The 17,289-nt window shown below is 41.6% G+C and overlaps 1 protein-coding gene across 1 annotated transcript in view; it reads right to left on the bottom strand.

The window, feature by feature from the left end:
- Window positions 1-267: 267 nt before the first annotated feature.
- Window positions 268-17,289, bottom strand: part of grid1b (glutamate receptor, ionotropic, delta 1b) — a 253,875-nt gene continuing 236,853 nt past the window's right edge. The window contains 6 exon segments of the mRNA XM_018761291.2: window positions 268-905; window positions 3,979-4,021; window positions 4,023-4,117; window positions 5,724-5,964; window positions 11,719-11,885; window positions 11,991-12,186. Of these exon segments, the coding sequence (XP_018616807.1) occupies window positions 483-905; window positions 3,979-4,021; window positions 4,023-4,117; window positions 5,724-5,964; window positions 11,719-11,885; window positions 11,991-12,186 (1,165 nt within the window). The 3' untranslated portion in view covers window positions 268-482.

The raw sequence follows: 17,289 nt of genomic DNA, 5'->3' as shown, positions 1-17,289 counted from the left end.
AGAAGAAATAAATAAGATGCATTACAAGTGTTTTCCTTTGATACCAAAGTATGATGTAGCTCTGTGAAAATACCAGAAGTGCATACAGTTGGTGTTCCACTTTAAGTAGCTATATTGTCATCTCATAATGATTTATAGAAGAGACATCTTTTAACTGGGCACTTAGAAAACAATCACAAGGAATTTACTTCTTTATTTATATAGAACAAAATTTACAAAGCCATTCAAACAGTCGTTTTTTTTTATTATTTTTGTCTCTTTTTGTTTTTTTAACTCAACTTCAAAAATTGAGAATATTCAAAATACACTTTTACCTCACTTCATTCTTTCAGTATTTACAAATATGTACAAGAAAAGTTGGGTTTCTTTGTTGTTGTTGTGAGTTGGTAATAAAAATCTTTGCTTCTTTTCTTTTTTTTTTTTCTTTTTAAAGTTTTTTTTCTCTTTTTTCAGCTAGACTAGGACAGATTGCAAGGTTGGGGTCAGATGGAAGTACTATGGGTGGGTTCAATGGCTTCTGGGATGGGTCCTCCGGGCACTGACTGGTACGACATTGGCATTGGGGTCTTGACGGGGCTCTGGCGGAACAGGCCCCCGTTGGGCGACCTGTGCTTGCACTGCATGGAGGGGATGGTGGAGCTGCCGAGAGGTAGCGGCAGGGTGCTGCCAGGGCCCTGGGCCAGTGTCCGGCCCACCCCATGGCCCTGCTCCGGGAGGAAGGTGCTCACAGACAGGCCCGTGCCCGGGTAATCCCGCGTGGGCTCCAGCTGCTGGCTGGGCGCCATGCTGCCGATGTCCAGCGCAGAGATCTCGATAGACGGGCCTGGGATCTGTTTGTGTGCCAGGTCCTCGTCCATAAGGCTGTTCATACGCCGGTGTACCTGCTCCAAGTTCACCTCCTTGTCCTGGAGGGTGAGACAGAGAGAGGGAGAGGAAGTGACAGAAAGGCTGAGACGGGCTGTTCCGACAGGCCCTCAGACTCTGAAGATCCAAGCATCTAATCGCATTCTCTCCGCTGTTTTTTTAAGGCTGCTCCTTAGTCCAGCCTGCGCATTGCCACAACTTGTACGGACACAGCCCGGTGAGAATTTCATTTTGGGTGAAGTCAGATCCTTAGGATGTGCCCTTGGAAATCAAACTTGGCCACTGAACGCAGAAAATTGCAGGAAAGATGTGAAACGTACCCACTGGTAAATGAAAGCTAATGCTGGAGTCAAGCACCATTTTGTTGAAGAACGTGTGATATTACATTTTGCTTTTCTATTCAGGTGTGTCCCAAACACCATCTCGCATGTATATCGGTAGCATGCCCATCAGAAGACCCTATGAGAAGATCCCGCCCTCATCCCCCCTACCTCCAAAGCCCAAGGAGCAGAAGCACTGAAAACAGGGCTTCCCAGGCTTGGACATGTAGCAAAAGATGCCATCCTTGCATGACCAAGACCCTGTGGCACAAAGCAGCGCGAAGCCCGGTGAAGCAACCTGTTGCTGCGGTAAATCATTACCTTTGCAGAGAGAAGCCAACAAAAGTCTGAGTCTGAGTTGCCCCGAACGGGATCTACGGGCACAGACAAACGTGGGTCGGCTGCCTCTGTAACTCCGCAGAAGGGCCTCGAGCGCACACCCTTTAAGCAAAAACACACACGTGCATACACAGGCGAGAGAGCGTGAGGCAAATTCAATTAGATAAATAACGGCAAAACAGCAGAGCACTAACGACCCGTCGCTACACTGTGTGAACGGAGATGATAAGACACCCAGGAGCCCGAGAAAAAAAAAACGAAGCCGTGATTAGGCAGGCCGGGCCGTTTCCCCCGGAGCTGCCGCGTGACCCCTCGCGGCTCCGCGTGACGATTAGTCCCGCCCGTACGAGCGCGTTGGGCATCGGCCGATGACGTCTGCCGCTCCGTGCAGGGAGGGCAGGGAGCGGATCCCGTGCGCTCCCGCTTGCTGCACGGACGAGAACAGCGGCGCGGCCTTGAGGCTTTACCACACACGCGCCTTGCATGCGCTGCAACGTCCTGCAAAATGCTGCTTGACTCCAGCAATGATCTTAAAATACCCCAGAGATCAAAATGCTGTACGTTAATCAGCCCCAGCTATTCATTTCTGAAGCTCACTTTTTCCCAGAATGTTGCCATCATTTTGCAAAGGCAAGAAAACAATAGTTACCAAGGAAAAGAAATAAGTGAGCGCAGCAAACCAAAAATCAACATAACTATACACAGATGTAAATGTAGGGCAAGCAGATTGCGATGTGTGAAATACTTTCTTTGACTGAACAACAAAAAACGTTCAAGGATTAAAAAAAAAATCCCGGATATAAATTCTATGGTACGGTATATTGTCTTGTCAGCTGTGGTCAATGATTTTTCTTCAGTAAAAAGCCAAACATCCGTTGACTTTGGAGTAAGCACTTACGCTTTGAGTTACTCATGTCCTACACACATTCCCATAATATGAAATAATAATAATAAAAAAAAAAACTGATATCTCTAACTGTGGTTGAAATGCTGAGGACAAATTTTGAATCATTTATTTACTACATACATCTGAGATTAAAAATCTCACAATAATTTTAACTAGAATTTTTGCAAGATGTAGGATATCCTTGGAATTATCAAAAGGCCTTAAATACAAAACTTTAGTGTTTTCTGTATGATTTGCTAAAAGTCTTATGTTATATAGTATAATACTATATAGTAGAGTATAATAATACAGAACTATACTAATACATAACACCATAGTATGTTACGTTATTCTCTGCTTCTGTTGATGTAATGCACTCATTGTATTTTTCTCTGAGATGGATGTCAGTTTGGAGTAAAGCATCTGCTAAATGAATAAATGCAAATGTATATAAAAAAGTAAAGGGAAAAAAATGAAAGATTCTCTTCCAAAAGTAGCATGAAGACTTCTTTAGAAGGGTTACCATGGGCTAATTCTTTAACCAAATTTAATCATCCTCTAATCAAGTGACTTCCCTCCCTCTAGATTGATTTTTTTTTTCTTATTTATATTTAAAATGAGCTGACATCTAAAGGTTTGAAAACTCCACCGCCTTGCAATAAACACTATAATTTTTCTGAAAATTGTAGCACTCCTGCTGGTAATTTATGTGGTATGAAAAACATTGCAGAGGCAATTGCTGTGCTTCAGCTAAATGACGTTTATGCATGCAAATGCATAAGATAGACTGATTTATTCATGTTAATAACTGAGTCCCTGAAGTGCAGTGCTGTGTGGTTATGATTACCTTTTCATTTCAGATTACAGTGGAAACAGCATTAATATTTCTGGAGATTATCAGACAATCAAAAGGAACTATATCCATTCCAGATTTTTTTTTTTTTTTTTTTACTCTGGAGGGAGACTAGGGCTGAGTATGAATATAAGGATTATGACACAGCATGCTATATTTAAACTGATTCTGCTTTTGTTGCACTCCTAAACACACTGTCTAAAATTAGGCACTTCATAGAAATAGTCATAATGAATCAGTTCTTCACAGAAACAGTAACAATTTGGAAACGATCTGCAGCGCAGATAAACAAAACGATACGAAAAATGTACACACTTTTGCGCACATTACGAAAAGAGTAATAAAGGTGCTGATTGAAACAGCGTTTTAGAAGAATACAAGACGACTTAAATTAGCGAAAAGCAAATTGTATCTCCTGAAATTTTAGAAGTGATTAAATAGTAAATGTACTCCAATGTAAGAGAGCGCGGACCCCTACATCAGTTTCCTTCTACACTGCTGGAATATTCACTTTATGCCTCCGTGCTGTGTAGCCGGCGTCCGAAACAAAGCACAAAAAAGGAAGGTAAAGAACTGAAGGAAACAATAAAGAAAGGGAAGTCCGCTGGTGAAGTGAAATGATGGGTGGAGTCAAGGACGGCCACCTCAAGCCACAGCCGATAAGACAAGCACGCCCTTGTCCAGCACACATCGTATCTTAGGAGGTCTATTCTGACCTGTGTCAATAGCTTCTGCTTCATCCCAGTCTCTCTCTCTCTCTGTCCATATGTCCTTCCTCCCTTGCGATGAAGCAGTTGTAATATCATTATATGTCAATGGACCAGAAACCCTTGTCAGTCTGTAATCCTTAGTAACCTGCACGAGATCATAGAAAATAGAGAATAAAGAAATATCCTCACGAGCGTGTCCACATTGACATATAATTGCAATAAGACGTCACACGGTGATTTACTAGGGATTATGGGCTCTTTGACACATTTGCGGCTCTTATTGCCCAGGAATCTCAGTAGACAGACAGAGTCATGCAGATGTCGTGCTTTGCTCACACTTTAGTTTATGGATCCATGTCGAGCCATTCTCTCTAAAACTGCCGCATCTACAGCGACAGCCGCTCGTGTCATCGGTGAAATTAAAACGTGGCAACATCACAGACACTTGAATGGATTTTCCGGAAATAGATGCCAGAAACTGAATAAAGGCCCAATAATCCACACAGAGCATCGAAGACACTTCATTATTACGGTACGTTGTGACTTAATCATGTCTAAAATTTTCTGAAATTCGCTGTATCTCCCTGTTTACATACCCTACCCAAGAATAGTACAGTTACAAATTAACAGGCTACAGTAAGAAAAACCAATACTGTGAGGTAAATTTATGGCTGTTTCTTCTCCTGCCACTTTTATCGTTACCATTTTTAGCTGCAGATATCAGATATACTGCTATCACAACCAAATACGAATTCCATAAGAAAATAATTGTACCATAATACTGTACAGTATGAATGATACAGCTGTACAGTATTACATTTTGGAACTGGACTCCTATTTGCATCTATGTTTATGGCATTTAATACATAAAACATAATGTAATATGTATGGTGTGTCTGGGGTTCGAGTCCCGCTTGGGGTGCCTTGTGACGGATTGGCGTCCCGTCCCGGGTGTGTCCCCTCCCCCTCCGACCTTACGGCCTGTGTTGCCGGGTTGGGCTCCGGCTTGCCGCGACCCTGCTCGGGACAAGCGGATTCGGCCAGTGTGACTGTGTGTGCGATAGTTTGATTTCAACATTTATTTAAGCAATTTTCAGAACGGGGTATTTTAGCATTTTAAAGACTGGCTATGTTTGTTGCAGCTTAAAAAAAACTATTAAAGCAACACGTTCAAAACAGTAAATATGATCAATAGTAAGGCATAATGCATGGGAAAACTTAGTGATGAGAACACAACACCGTAGTAAAGAATACATATTCAACAGAGATTCTGTTTCGAGCACTCTGCTGTTTACATTTTACATAGTATATTTTAATGATCTTGAATGTGTTAATGCAATTAATCAGCAGTGGCCAATTTTTTCTTGAGAAACACTGCTTAATGGTATTGCACCATTGATTTCTAGCATGCTGTTAAGCGTAACCAAGCTGTAAAAGATTTATAAACTGCAAATGTTAAGAATGCAGAACTCACATCCACAGAGACAATATTTTTACCCTGCGTAAAGAGAAAGAAATGCTACAAAAAATCCTAATGACCCTATTTGGCTTCACCGAAAAAAGTGCGCTACAGAACAAGTTATGCGATTTTTGGGGGTCGAGGGGCCAATTCTGATTTCACCAGAACACACCTATAACTGCGTGTATTGGAGCTCGACTAAATCAAGGCTTGCGTCTACGGCTGGATCCTTAAAGTAGAGTGTGGCAGTGTCTTCCCCCCGCTCTGTCCTCCTGGCTCTGTGCTCGGTCACCTCTTTGGGCTGCTCTTGCCGACAACGGTTGCCGTTCCACCACACCTCCAGTCCGGCCACCAAACAGGCCAGCAGCAGGCCTGCTGCCAAGATGCAGAAAACGCCGGCAAAGCTGTGCAGCTTGAGCGCCCGGCCGTCGGGCTGTACGTGGGCGTGGCTGTTCAGGTCGCAGCGGCCCGTCCGCGGCCACCACTTCTGCTTCAGAATGTCCAGGTCGCCCTTTTCCTGAAGCTCCAGGATCCTGCAGAAAGAGACAATCGAAGAAATGTGTCTGCAACTAAGGTATTTCAGCTGAAGTGGCTTCAGGGAATGCTGGCTTGAATACGTAAGTGGGTAAAATAAAAAAGTAAGCATCACAGTAATGTGGTTTTTACATAAACACACTTGGATGTGAAGAACAATAAAGGAAAACATGAAAATCTATGAAAGTTTAGGCTGTGAATGCTGCTTGTACTGAGAGCTTGCTGCTAATACATATACGGAAAATACAGTACACAAAAACACAGTTATTTCATTTAACGAATGTACTAAATGAAAAAACCAAGCAATGAGAGCCAACAAGCAAAATAAAAGTCACACCTTGGCACTTCAAGCAGGAACTTATGCAGACGGCAATTTGCAACACTGGTTTTTAATGAATGATATATAAATCAGTGTGTGCACACATCAAAAAAATACACATCAGAAACGTGGTGAAGTGAAACACACTCTTAATGGTGCTCCAGGACACTGTGTTGGAAAGGCTTCAGTCAAAGACAGTCAATGCATTCACTATGTAGTTCACATAGTTCACGCACTGCTTATACAAATTTAATGTATTACTTGATGTGGATCAGGGGACGGGCTTGTGCGTGAAATCAAATATTGCTTAAATATTATGATTATTAAATTGCCTCGGTTTGAGTCGACGGCAACAAGTAATATTAACGAACAGTGACAAACAGCAATTAGGGGAGTGAAAAAAGAGTGATTAAAAAGGCAGAAGAATTACATTTTGGGTTCAGGGGTTCCTGTATATGCAATCGTTCCCTCTAATTGAATGTCAAATGAAGTAAATGTAAATCTGCCAGCAATGAATCCCACTGGACCTCGACAGTTCCTTGCATTCGTAGGCAAGGTTATAGAATGACTTCTGAAATTGCTCTCAGCGCCAGCTTCATGAGGCACCCACTTGGAATTATACTCATCCAGATGGAGGGAAATTGATCCAAGAAGAAAGTAAACAAACACATGTGTAGCTTAAGAGGGATCCTGTCATATGTACTGATGAGTGTGAACTGTCATTTGGCAAAGACCGAAAGGTCATGAGCTAAGAACGACTCAACAAAACATCGGCCATCCCCGGCTGTGATGCCTGAAGTTTGGATTTGTCTCAGAAGGTTAAATCTGCATGCTGTATTATGAGGTGCCTTCAAATGCCACATTTGTCCCCACTCCTGCTGAGGCGTTTCGCCCGTTTATGGAAAATGGATCGGAACGGAAACGGCATTTGTTCCACATGGTCACGCCTCCTAATGACATGGAAGAGAAATGTGCCAGTGAAACATCGCCGCAGTATCCGATTTCATAATAAACAAGTTTCCTGGAAGCGAAAAGGCATATATGTTGTCCCCTTGAAAAGCAATATTTTGGGAGTATCTTGAGCTCGAGACAGACGTCCTGACGGTTTCGGTGGTGCTCTAAAACTGCCGCTGGCTTTGATCATCCTTTCCCTTTTAAGCCTCATACCTTCAAATGCTGTGGAACAAGGGTGTTCGCAATGCAAAGTCTTGCCTCCGAAAAGAACTTTCTTCACCGAATATGAAGGATTATATATTTCATCACGGTAAATCTGCCAATAAACTTAATTAAATGTCAACTTCTGTAGTCATTCACAGTCACAAATTACAGTGAAATAAACAGGAATGGAGCTGAACCACAGCTTAATTATAAGGAAAAAGGCAGTTGTTTGAAAAGGTCATTATGGAAAATTGCCTCATAGGCAAATAACTTAATTCTTGCATTTTTTAAGGTGTTGAGGGGGTGGGGGACTGAAACAAAATTGCACAGCAGGAATGTGTAAAAAGGAAGTGGGTACCAGGGAAAGGGCAGCTGCCGGAAAGAACAGGTGAGAAGAGCGAATCCTTTCCTTTAACGGGGTCGCAGCGTGCTTCACTAACTTCTTATTCTGGCCATCTCAAGACAGATTACCACTTGGGTGCTCTACTCAGGTGCCGCGTGTGGGAGTGCGTAAATGACAGCGTTGGTTTTTCTGAAGTAACGGGCATCTTTGGGCCGACTCTGCACGCCGAGAGCGCGGCAGAGTCCCGACAAGGAGCGCGCTGGACGCTCCAGGGCAGGGGCTGGAGGGAAACACTCAAAACGTTTGGCTCTTGCGGCCTCTTGCATTTATCGGAACAGCAGAAGAGCATCTTTTGCGGGGGGAGCAGTAGATCAAGTCCTCTCTAAACAAGCAAAAGCACAGATTGCAAGATGAAGGTTTTTGTGCACTGTGACAATATAGTTACTTTTTCAAAAATCTCTGAGCTGTTTCTGAAATGAACCACAAGTTAGCGAAGTCAATCCAGGTCAGCGGTTGACTACGAAAACTTTTAAAAAGTGTCACAAACAGAGTGGTTCTGAGGTCGTTATCTTATGCCTAATGTACATATTTGTAGCCCGCGTAACAGCACTTAATAGGACCTCCCGGTGCTTAAAGACAACTGAGTGAATTCCATTAAGGACCCCCGCTAGCCCTCTCTTAAAGCCAGCAGGGCGCATCTACATGGACTATTAGAATCTTTAAATATAAAGAAGTTTTTCCACACATTAATCATCAATCTTAAGAAGATTTTATAATGGCCATTGGACAATATTAATAAATTAGTCATAAAAGCCTTCCATTAAGTATCACTAGTGCTCTCAAGTATCAGCATTTATTAAATTCATTCTATCCCCAATAAATTTCAACAACATGTAACTTTGCTTATAGCAGCGTAGTCACACTGCAGATAAAGATGTGCCTACTAAGCAGTTAAAAACCAAATCATTGAGTAAGCATAACATTTAATATAAGGTATTATGGAAATCCATATATGATACACATGAAATTTTTAAAAATAAAACAGACAATATATACTGTATGTATCAATTATAGAAATCTCTCACTGTGGAATGGGCATGTTTAGTTCAATAACTCATGTTTCACCACATAAGTGGATTTACAAAACTGTAAATTTGTTGTTTTCTCATAAGTATTGTAGGATGTAAGAATCTGAGGTAGAACCTAAGATCTGAAGAGAGCTGAATAAAATATAGCTGGGAATTGGGGAAAATGTATTCCTTTCATTTTCCTTAAATCCTTCGCCAGTTCAATTATTCCATTTTAATTGGTTACCTCAGATTATCTGTCCTTTAATCAATCTTCCAACATCTGTTGTCTTCGCAATGGGATCAATTTGTGATGGATAAGGCAAAGAACATGAAAAGTGCCACTAATGACTCTAGGCATTTGAATTCGCTTAAAAATGAAAAACTGCTCCATGCTGAATCCATAAGGAGCTTCGTTATTATTTGCAATTCACATACTTTTCAGTAGGAATAAGCACTTTTCTGTGTTTATTCACTTTATTTGTTGCATTTTTAAACAACCAGTTATTTATGCACGGCATGAATGAAGATAAATACTCATTATGCTTTGACACTACCGATTGTAAAAATAAATAAATGAATAAAGAAAAAAATAAATAACTAAAGAAAAACTGTTAACAGAATTGCCAATATACCAGCATCTACAGTGAGTATAATGTGAATTATGTTGTGCAAGGGTTCACTTTGTGAATTTTTATTGTTATTCCCAATTCGGAGAAATCCACATCATTTTGTTAGTTTACGTTAAAGGACACTATTTTGTTAAGCAAACACATGTTATTACACCGGTCTAAGGCACAATCCATGGTCAACAGCCACTTGACCCGAGCGGGGTCGCGGCGAGCCGGAGCCCGACCCAGCAACACAGGGTGCAAAGACAAGGGGGGAGGGGAAACACCCAGGACGGGACGCCAGTCTGTCACAAGGCACCCCAAGCAGGACTCAAACCCCTGACCCACCACACAGCAAGCGCCGACCAAACCCGCTGCACCACCATGCCCCCCCATCGTTGATGTTTTCCACAATAATCGTTCTAACTTTATTTTGTGCATTAATAAATTTAAAATTATTTTAAGTGCATTTTCCTGAATGAATATTTCTGATGTCCTCACGCAGGTGACAGTATGAGCATGAGTTGCCAATATCTTGTCTTTGTAATCTGTTGCTCTGTTGATCTCTGCAGGAGATGTGATTCAGGACATGCCAGTGTGTCAATACGCCCATAAAATAATCCACTGTTCTGGCATAATTATATGTGTGTGACCTCATGTGTCAAACTGATTGCCATTATGCACTGCCATAGAAATGGACCCTTTTGCAAAAAAGCCTAACATTTAAATATAGCTTTAAAATTACTTTAAAATCATGAATTTCTCTTCTTAGGGTCAATACGAAATTTGCAGTCTTCTACTTCCTATTTTCATTCATTTGTCAGACTTGACTCGCATGTTATTGAGTACTGTGGTTTTGAACCCAAGTCTGGTAGCAGATGTAGAGGGGTGTGCTGAGGGGCATTATGGGGATGGAGCTGTTCAGAAAATGGCTGGAGTCACAGCTCTCCTCTGTACAGACGAGAACATCAAAGAAGAGCAGCATGTCACATCAAAATTGCCATTTTCAAAAAGAAAAAATCTCAATAATCATGTACACTTGAAACACATCATTAGAGAGGCTATCGTGGTCTCATTCTGAAGAGAACCCCTGGGACTGTTCATAATCAAATGCAAAACGGCCACACAACAAACAGATCAATCCTTTTACACCTCATTTAGATAAGGTGGATGATCCTAGACTAATTGGCCTGTGGAGTCACTCCTGCCCACGTTGCCGCACACACCGGCTGGCTTGTTTACACTCTGCTTGTTTTCGCTCAGTGGGCTACCTAACGTTGGTGGTGTTTGCCAGTTCACGCCACTTCCTGGAGTCCTGTGGCTCATGGCAACATGTGGAGAGAGCCAGATGCCTGTCAGTATACCTCTTCTCTATGTACAGACACTCAGTGTGAAAAGCAGGAATATGGAATCATATGCATTATAGACATTTATTATTCCTGCATTCCACACTTCCCAGGAGCAAGCAGCAATTGAAAGGCAGCTAAAGGCTAAGTACTAGTTGCATAATTCTTGTTTCTCATGTCAAACACAATCGAATCTTTTCCTTTAATGGGGCAAAAAAGCAGAAGAATAAGCCAGGTAGGAATTAAAAAATTTGAGGTATTTAATCCTCATTTCCTTATACAATACATTAAAGAGGAGTCAGGAGCTGGGATTTGCCATTGTGCTCTCTTGTTAATTGCACAATGGTCTCTAACATCAGAAAAAAAGTGCAATATTTGTGAAACTGACTGCTATTATCACATTTCTGTTAAAAACCTTTGAGCGCTTAATATCAGTGATGGGGGAAAAATAATGTGAAGAATGAAATGCTAAAATAAAAGAGTATAACCTGTTGTGAAAAAGAACAGTGCCATTGGATGGGATGTCAGTCCATTGCAGAGAGCCACACTCACTCACTCACTCATTCACACGTATAAGTATGAATGTAGTGATTTCTTAGTCACTGGAATTATGATGAAAGCACAGCTGATCCATAAAAGCGTATGTCGTACTTATAAGCAAAGCATTTTTCATAAATATCCATTTGTGCAAAAAATCTGAAGAATAAATGAAACAAGGACAGAAAGCACAGAAAGGGGGAGGGAGCATGGAACGGGGGAGAGCAAATCCTAAGTGAAGTTATAAGAATCAAATGAACAATAACTAAAGACTGAAAGCAGGAAGGGATGGAAGCATGGAAGGGGCCACAGAAGAGTGGTGTAACACAGCAGTAGGAGGTGGGTTGGGTGCAAATGGTGGGTTGAACTCACTTCTGAGAGAAGAGGTCTCGGTACGGGCTGCCGTGCTGCATGGCGATGCCGTAGCCCTTGCTGCTCATGCTGTTGCCCGTGACAGTGATGGTGCAGTCGTCATCGGTCAGGGCAGCATACTCCACCACCGCCATGTCCCATAGGAAAGCATACGGCCCCTTCTTGGCCTGCGCGAGGGTGCGGAAAGCTCACGTGAGGACCCGTCCGGGGGCAGTCCGGATGGTGATGCGAGGTTGGGCCTAGAGTTTACGCAGCCCAGGTGTTGCGCTCACCTTACGGATGCCCTCAGAGGGGCTGGACACGGAGTGGTCTTGCCCGTTGTTCTTGCTGATTGTCCTCCAGAGCTCGGCAAATGTGCTGTCTTGCTCCAGGGGGTTGGTGCCTTTGGCCCGGAAGTAGTCGTACACAGCCGAGTCCCGCACTGTTCCGTAGGACAAATCGATCTGCTTAGCCAGGTCCTGGAAGGTCCTAGTGAGCAAGGTAAATGACAGGGGAATTGCACTGCTGAGTTACACGGCAAAGGCCAGGGACGTACTGTGTGTTCCGTGAACTCATTGATTAAAGAACACAAGGCGCATTTTTGCAATACTTTGCGTCAGAAGCTATGTGACAGCGGTCAGGTGTAACAAAGCTCCACCCTGCACCATGACAGCTTTCACTGCATTATAAACCATGGTCACTAATCCACTGCTGCTCACACAAAGCTCACACAAAGAATAGTCCCTCTGGTCAAGGTGATCAAATCATAATGTGAAGAATGAAAGGACGGACGTGGATAAACGCCTAATTCAGCAAATCCATGAGTGAGCTGGAAAAAACTCAGTAGTAATCTATGAATGTAAATTTCAAGCTATTAAAATAAAGCCCTATTATTCACTGCTATAATATACCACAGAAATCTGGACTAGAGAAACTGTCAATTCGTACGAGGAACGGTCTTTTATTTTGATTTGAGAGATTATTAAAACCGATCATGCAAAACTGTTAAATGTCAAAATTCTGCATCATATATCGACAGTGAGATATTGTTTCCTTCCTCCCTGTATGACCACATCGCTATTACGTGCAGATTTCTGAATATACAAAGTACGTACGGTGCCACGCTGAAAGCAAAACAATGAGTAATAGGAACGTTGCAGATTAGAAGTCAAATGACTGGATGCAATACCGTTATTTCAGAGAATGAAATCAAATTGAAGGCTCTCAGAAACACAAGCAGAAAAAGAAGTAAACACAAATTAAAGTCTCAATTTACTGATAAATCAATGGTGTAGTGGAGCAGAAAACCATTTTTCCTTGGCAAAGGAAGGATATGACTTAAAGGCAGTATCACATACTACGATATGACTTTCTACTTGAGTAGAGAACATTTTTCTATATAGTTTACATATCCAGAGGCATTTGTCATTTTGAAGTGGTTTACCACTGTTGTGTTTACTATGTTTCTACAAGAGTAGCCAACATTTTACCACCATTCCTCTACAGGTGGTGCAGCCAGTGTGCCACAAAACATTTTTCATCTAAGTCGCTGCATAAAAACCCAGAACGTTCTCTCCTATTGTACCCTTGAGAAAGATATTTAATTTGAATCCCTCCAATAAAACATAGGCCTGTTCTCATGGGTAAATATAATACTTGCATAGGCGAACACGTGAAATAAAAATGTGAAAATACTTCTTTTTCAATGCAACCTATATGAAGCAGCTTTTAAAAATTTTTCTTAAACAATGTATTGTGTTTTTACTGTGCACACATGCTTCGATTGTCTATTTCCACGAGCCATCTCATCACTTAGGGCTATGACACCAACAAGCCTGCAGAGCTGAGCGCCTCACGGGTCCGGCAATCACTGCCGGTGCAGATAGGACTTGGCACCTGTGGGGTGAAGGGTTGCAGGCAGCAAGCGACATTTTATCTCATTACGGGAAACTCTAACCCCGCTGGCGGCCAGCTGCTTGGTTCATGCCAACCCAGTTTTTCCTGCAGCTCTGCTAGTGCCGCCGTATTTGCTGCAGATCTTGAGGCTTATTCTGTCCTTTAATCTGGGGTTTGAGCCATGCTGTTTTATTCCTGACATTCCCGCACATGGCTCCTCTTGCTTATCTTAGGTAAGTATGTTTTGCATGTTCAACTTCCACTACTGTGGAACATCTGTACTGTTACAACTCTATTACCGAAATGGATTTCGATTCGTTTGGCTTTGTCCAACAAAAATATCACGTCAACCTTAAATGGCTTATACACAGACACACGCACAGATGTATGATTCTTCGGATTTATGAAAATCAAATTTCGATCTTACATTTACATTTATTCATTTAGCAGATTCTTTTCTCCAAAGCGACGTACATCTCAAAGAAAATACAATGCGTGCATTACATTAGCAGAATGAGAGACATAGATGCAGACGTGTGATTCTTAAGTGCAGGTGCACTTGTGCACCTCCTGAAAGCTGAGAGACGTGAGATCAGAGCCTCCCTGGGGTCTTCTTTGAAGTTATAGTTAGGTTCGTGCTGTGTTAAATTGTCTACCTCTACCACCCCTTGTTTGCTAGCTTCACTGGCTACGATCTTCGCAATCACGGATCCTATTCGGTAATCATGGCCCCCATCCGGACCGTCAAAATGATGCCAACTTCAGCAAGTGTTAGTTCATTTGTATTGTTACCCTTGATTTATTTTGCTTTTACTGCTTTGTTTTTTGCATTAAATGTCAAGTCGGTACATAAACACTAAACATCTAGATTTGTTCATTTACCTGATGCTTTTCTCCAAAGCAATTTACAGTGTTAATCTACCTACAATTACATACCCATTTGTTCAGCTGGGTTATTTTTTACTGGAGCAATTCAGGGTAAGCATCTTGCTCGAGGGTACTACAGTTGGAGGTGAGATTCCAACCTGCAGCCTTTGGGTATAAGGACAGCAGCTCTAAGCACTATGCTATCAGCTGTCCCCCAAGTATCTATGTGTATATGTTTTGTTTGGGAGTGTTATTTTTAAGCGTACAGTGTGCAATAGGCATGAAGAAGCTCGACGAGTGCAGACAGGCAGTCAATCAGTATTAGAGAGTAATTAATGAAAGGAAACTGCCTTGTTATTTTGTGTTACAATTAATGTTAGTTGTTGAAGTAATTGTGTCAATTTTAGTGGGATTTAGTGATACTTTACCTTAAATGGGTGTCACTTTTGGGACACAGGAATGTACACAAATTTTTCTATTGAATCTAATAGTAATTACATCTTTGATTTATGAGAATTCACTGTGCAAAGGATTTTTTAGGAATTAATTACCTTCATAAGGCAAGGCAAAACTGTATTATACATTACGTACATCAGTCATCTTTCATAGAAGGACTGAACAGCTTAAGGCTCCGTTGGATTGCCGACTATGCTCCAGAGAGCTGAGAGCTCTTTTCATATTTGTATTCTAGGTCTGCTTCAGATACTGGATGCAGGGTACTCGCATGCCCCATCCTTTTTTTGCCACCCCCTCTAAAACTCTGAACGATTGTTAAGCTGATTTTATTTGACCGACACGTTCGGGAACTGCACTTTGCATTCACAGCTGAGCAGCTGAGCTGCCCTAAGGGTGCAGTCTATGATCTTAAGGGGTCTTCCACATGTAGGGTCCCTCTAGGGCTGCTCCAGGGATCTTTGGACAGTTAAAAGGCATCTCCGCCCTGAGTTGCCTGTGGGGTGCCTTTGGAATGGACAGAAAGACCAGCTGTGATGTAGAACTTCTGTCCCTTACTCGTCTCTGAGTTTTTTGCCCTGAAGCAGAGACTGTACCATCTGAAACATAATAGCATGAGAACATTACATTCCATTCAACTTTTATTTAAGGTCAGCTGAGTCATCACTTCTCATCTGCAACAACTCGGATCTCACCGCCATATTTGCTTACACAGATACATCGTCACTGGATGTCACTGGACTGTGGTAGGAAACCAGAGTGCCTGGATTAAACTCTTGCAAACACAATGAGGCCATACAGACTCCAGACAAATACAACTGGTCCTACTTCAGACCGCAGACCCTGGAGCTTTGAGGCAGCAGCTCAATCTTATTTCAAATATATAAAGGACACGCAGCACCAGCTTAGTCACCATCAAGTAAATGGGGCAGGGCAATAAAATAGCTTTATAACATTGAGGCTTTCTAAGATTTCTATTACCTACAGAAAATGTACTTGTGATATTTCTCCATGCACTGCTAATGAATGAAAAAAAATAGAGTTTTGGAAATAAAAATATAGTTTGGACAGTCTGTATAACCAAGACATTTAATTATGTTGCTTTAAATTACTCAAATTCAGTGAGTCGAATTGCATAACTTGAGAAAACATAATCGGGCCTATTAATCAATTAAATTAACACTACGTCCTGGGCAGCTATTTGGAACAACTGTGTGGATATTTCATGCTCTCTATCACAAAGCCTGACAGCTGGATTTATGATGCTGTCGCTCACACTTAAGCCTACTCCTTTGCAACTGGAGTGTCGAATTAATTCCAAGACTGACTCACAGCTCATGGACTTTGGGAGCCTATTCAGTTCTTTAATGTCTTGCTATAAATTATCTTTGTGCTGCTGGACATGGCCGTGGACTCAGAATAGAACCCTTGAGTGAAATCATCTCCTCAAAGAGAGGCAAGTGCTTCATAATTTGTAGCTGGAATTCTGCTTTCAGAGGGACTGATCAGATTCGCACAAGGGATTTAAAGGGACATTCATTCACTTTAACCATCCTGCCATATGATGTGTGGATACAAATCAGTCTAATGAAATACCACAAAATCTTAACCACACTTAGGACCACCACTATCCTTGCTGGACATTGTAAAGTTAAGCCCAATGAGCCAAAATGGGGAATTTGTGGATTTTTTTTTTGCTAAATACTATTCACCAAAACATCTATTAAACTTCTTTTGGGGGTGAATTCAAAATTAAGACAAATGGAAGATGTCCATACTTTATTATCATTGAAAGAATAATATGAGTCATATGTGACTGTAATCTTACAAATTAGACTAATTGGTTTTGCTTGTCATGGTCTCTGATATGTAAGTGTGTCTTCCAGTCAATGTACAATAGGCCCTGTATCTTCAAAAGAAAATTTTTTATTCAGGAATCCCATCACAATGCTTTTAAAATTACCTAGGACACGGTTTGTTACAGACATGAAGCGAGTGACAAAGGGCAGAATCGGGCTGCATAAAAACAAGAAAGAGCTCCTGGGTTCATTATTAATGAGATCATTTCTGCTCCCATTTGCTTGTATCTATGAACCTGTTCAATGCTTTCATGTGAATAATGAAATTTCTTCCAATCTTTTCATTTCGTAACATTTGCAGAGATGTTATAGGACGAGGTGAAATTGTATAGGATGTATCATAAATACAGTAAAGTTGCAACAACCAAACTCTGCAGAAATGGAGAGAAATGGTGAAAGCACGTGTAAAGAAGGGAGAGCTCTTTAACATAATAAGGCTGCTACTATTTGAACATACACTGGTCTATTCAGTCCCTTGACCTTTACCCTCTGTGATCTAGTGTATTAGTTCAAGAGA

Source organism: Scleropages formosus, chromosome 24 (assembly GCF_900964775.1).
Source record: "Scleropages formosus chromosome 24, fSclFor1.1, whole genome shotgun sequence".
Lineage (NCBI taxonomy): Eukaryota > Metazoa > Chordata > Actinopteri > Osteoglossiformes > Osteoglossidae > Scleropages > Scleropages formosus.
Note: the sequence above shows the minus strand (reverse complement) of the source record. Positions and strands in the feature narration are given on the sequence as shown.